The sequence below is a fragment of the Oppia nitens genome, unplaced genomic scaffold (genome assembly GCF_028296485.1).
Source record: "Oppia nitens isolate AA-2021 unplaced genomic scaffold, nextdenovo-longstitch-racon4-pilon3 scaffold1_pilon_pilon_pilon, whole genome shotgun sequence".
NCBI classification, from domain to species: Eukaryota; Metazoa; Arthropoda; class Arachnida; order Sarcoptiformes; family Oppiidae; genus Oppia; species Oppia nitens.
This window is the reverse complement of record NW_026533199.1, coordinates 10,281,764-10,285,504: the sequence shown is the minus strand read 5'-3', so window position 1 is coordinate 10,285,504 and position 3,741 is coordinate 10,281,764. Positions and strand designations below refer to the sequence as shown.

The 3,741-nt window shown below is 28.3% G+C and overlaps 1 protein-coding gene across 1 annotated transcript; it reads right to left on the bottom strand.

The window, feature by feature from the left end:
- Window positions 1–1,311: 1,311 nt before the first annotated feature.
- Window positions 1,312–1,765, bottom strand: LOC128951328 (TATA box-binding protein-like 2). Its single transcript, XM_054296577.1, has 2 exons — window positions 1,399–1,765; window positions 1,312–1,325 (listed from the first exon to the last, which is right to left on the bottom strand). The coding sequence occupies exons 1-2, from the start codon at window positions 1,763–1,765 to the stop codon at window positions 1,312–1,314; spliced, it is 381 nt and encodes a 126-aa protein (XP_054152552.1).
- Between the last annotated feature and the right edge of the window lie 1,976 nt (window positions 1,766–3,741).

Below are 3,741 nucleotides of genomic sequence, written 5' to 3'. Positions count from 1 at the left end.
GGAAGTGTCATTCTTTTGGGGTGACAAATTTCCAATTGATGAAGAACTCATCTATATTCTTGATTTGGATATTCCGGCAAAAATTAAGGCCATTAATTTTATGGATAAGATAAAATTCAATAACAGCAATTTTGTGAAATTTATTGAAATGTATGGCGAAATACTTAAAGAAGTGCACATTGACGGTGAAGTATCGTCTCAACTACTATGTGAACACTTGCCTATTTCACCAAAATTGAAAGAACTCATTATTAACAAACAATTAACCAAAGATCAATGGATTAGTCTTTCTGCCAACAAATCATTGAAAAAACTGACAATTGACTATGATGTCGGTCAATACGTTTTTAATGCATTCAATTTAATTAAACAACTGACGCCTTCAATATACTTTAAATCTGATACGGGTAAACAAGTGGCTATTGTTGAAAGTCTACCAGGATTTGGAAAAGTTGTCGATAAACTGAGAAAAACTGGTACTTATAAGACTTCAATGAATATGAGAAATTACTCTAATTTTTGCGTTTACGTAAAAAATCGCAAAGTACTTGTATTGTATAACATTTACAACAACTACCTTAAAGCTGTATTAGAAAGCAAAACAGCAGGAGTTTGTGAGACTATTGTATTTGATAAAAGTGTTAATATCTTCAATCATTTTCATGGATATCTAAGAGATGCATTAATGAAACCAAACATCACGAATATTGTTATACCTGAATTTGGACTAACACAGAAATTTTTGGATTTGTTAATAGCGAAAGCTTCTAAATATCCTAACAAAGAGTTAACCGTATCAATAGTGAACCATATGGCTGTCAATAAATACCAAATTAACAACTTAACTATATACACTACTTATAAATACGTAAAAGATAATATTGTTTATGAATAACTAATTATGTAATTATTTTTAATGATTTATTTTATTATACAGAAAATAAAAATATTTACAATTAACTTATTTATGTAAATTTTATACAATAAATAATTGAATAAAAATAATTTTATTTACAAAAGCGTTCGTTAAAAATTTTATTTCTAAAGTCTTTATCTAATACATATGATATATTTTCTTCAATAAGATTACATTTATATTCATGGATACGTCTGTTAAAAACTATCCAATGCCAGTTAGATATACGAGCTTGTCTTGAAGCATATGACCAAACATACATAGTCTTTATCTGTATTTTGTCATCAAATCTAACTTTCTTCATATTTATTTGTTTATTAAGTAATCAAAGTATTTAATAATAAACTCTTCATATAATTCATTCAATGCTTTTTTAGTATTAACACCAGTCAATATCATTTTCCCTTTTCTAGTGAGAGTTATATGTCTTTTATTACCACAATTGATTCTCAAATGTGGAAATATTTCCAACTCATAATTACTGCTCCAATTAAATTGATTCATTAATTTCTCTACATTCAAGTCGCTTTTCAGGTCATGTGACGCAGCAATGTTAGTCACACGTAAGTTATGTAATTTGATGTCATATCCGAGTTTTTGTATTATGCGAGCAGTCTTTCGTAATGCTATTCGACCATCATTTTTTGATTTTGCGCCAACACATACTAGTTTACCAGAGTCGTATATCATAACCGTGGCATTAGGGTTACGATACCGTTTAATTACTCTCACAAATGGGTAATTGTGATATACACAATTACAACAGTTGTTACACAATTTTCTTAAATCAATAAAACCAATCATATCAAAGAGATCAGCTGTCATCGAAACATTAGTTATCACAGGCATATTGATAATGCAAATTGTATTACTATAATAAATGTTGATGTATTTATATACTCATAAACTATTGCATCAACTATTACAAAAACAGTTGAAACAAGTTTTTTAACAACTATTGCTTCAATTATTGCAACATCTGTTGCAATAAGTAGTTTAACTACTATTGCAACAACAAATAATGTATTACACTACCGTAAAATCTGACTACTCTATAAAATATTTATTATAAAAGCAAAGTGTATACACAATTATTGTATTAGTAATTATTAGTTTTGTTATATCTGATTATTATTGTGAATTAAATTTTTATCATCAAAATGGTTGGCAAAACATTGTTTCAAAAATCCATTTTCAGCAAAACTGAAGGCGAAAACAAATTTGACAAATTTGTTCGTGTATTGGAACATGAAAACGGTGAAAAATTTGTGGACATCCGACTGACTGTTTGCAATGATGGAGAAGATGTCTTCTACACCAAACATGGCGTTTATTTATATGGTAATGAATTCAAAGAGTTGTTGAAAAAGCTAGAAAACCAAGACTTTGGTTCGTTTGGAGATCATCGAGTTATCTCATTCATGCGTTTGAAAAAACAATTGTATTGTTTTAGTATCATTAGTAATGGTAACATTAAAAAATTAAATGTCATATTCCCTGAAATTGACAATTTATTGTCAATGAAAGATGAAATCATTAAATATCTTAATTAATGTAATTATTGTATATTATTAAACTAATATTGTAATAAATAAACAAAACAAATTAATTGAATAAAATAATTTTACTGATAAATAAATAAAAATTGTATAATTATTTACATTTTAATATGAAAACAAATAGTAATTTTTAAGCCATTTCCACAATAGCTCACACTTGTGTTGAGCACATCTCATATCAGATTTATCTGGTATGATACGTTCATGAAAATGACATGAACGACCACCATACATTCTCTTTAATGTCTTAAGACTAGGACATCCATACTGATCCAATTCAACGTAAGGTATAGCACACATGTCCAATAGATCCGCCAATTGTAGACACTTAATACCAATGTATGGCTTTTCTTTGCTTTTGATTTTCTCATACATCTCAATAATAATTTGTTTGGCATCCATTGTTGAGTTTTGTGTTATCTCAGTGTTCACTGTACGTAACGATAGTCCCAATAAGTTGTTGGCCAAATAAAGGTTGGTAATCCGATCTTTCAATTCCATATCTCTATAAGTTAGGTTTGTCTCACACAACTCAGACATTTTACAAGTGTGAGATATTATTGCAATCTCACGGGGGACAAAGATATTGTTATAAACAAAACCTTGTGCGTCCATTACACCACAGATTTGATTAATTTTACTCATTTTAGAGATTAAGTTTGTTTACTATAAAAAGTAAGTCGTGTTCGTTGTTGAGAGGAAACCCTTCTTCTATAAAATAGCGCTCAATGCGATGTCTATATGTTGACGCAATATTTGCTAACGTACCATTAATTACGTTTACATCAGTCATAACAATAAGAAACTTTTCATTGTAAATATCTTTTATTTTAATGTAAATATTATAATAATCACTAAAATTTTTATACACATCTGATAAATGACATTTACCAGTTACATAATAATTTGGCAATACAGTCATTAATGTGAGGGTTAAAACCAAACACAGTTTGGATTTGTTCAAATGATCCGCCATTAAAATAATTAGTTAAAAAATAAATACAATATAATCCACAAGTATTAGAGTATACACTTTGAAAATTAATACAGTTGTAATACCAACCGTTTACAGTATTGTCTTTTATAAAATTTAAGATATCAATATGTAGTGGTTGTAAACCAAATGAATCAAAATATATAATGCTACCATTATTTGTTTTGTATACACTAACCCAATGTTCCCCAGGAGCACTAGCTTTATCTGTATTAATAATAACACCACTAGCTTTTGGTATAATATTTGGTAGCATATCTCTAGGATATGTA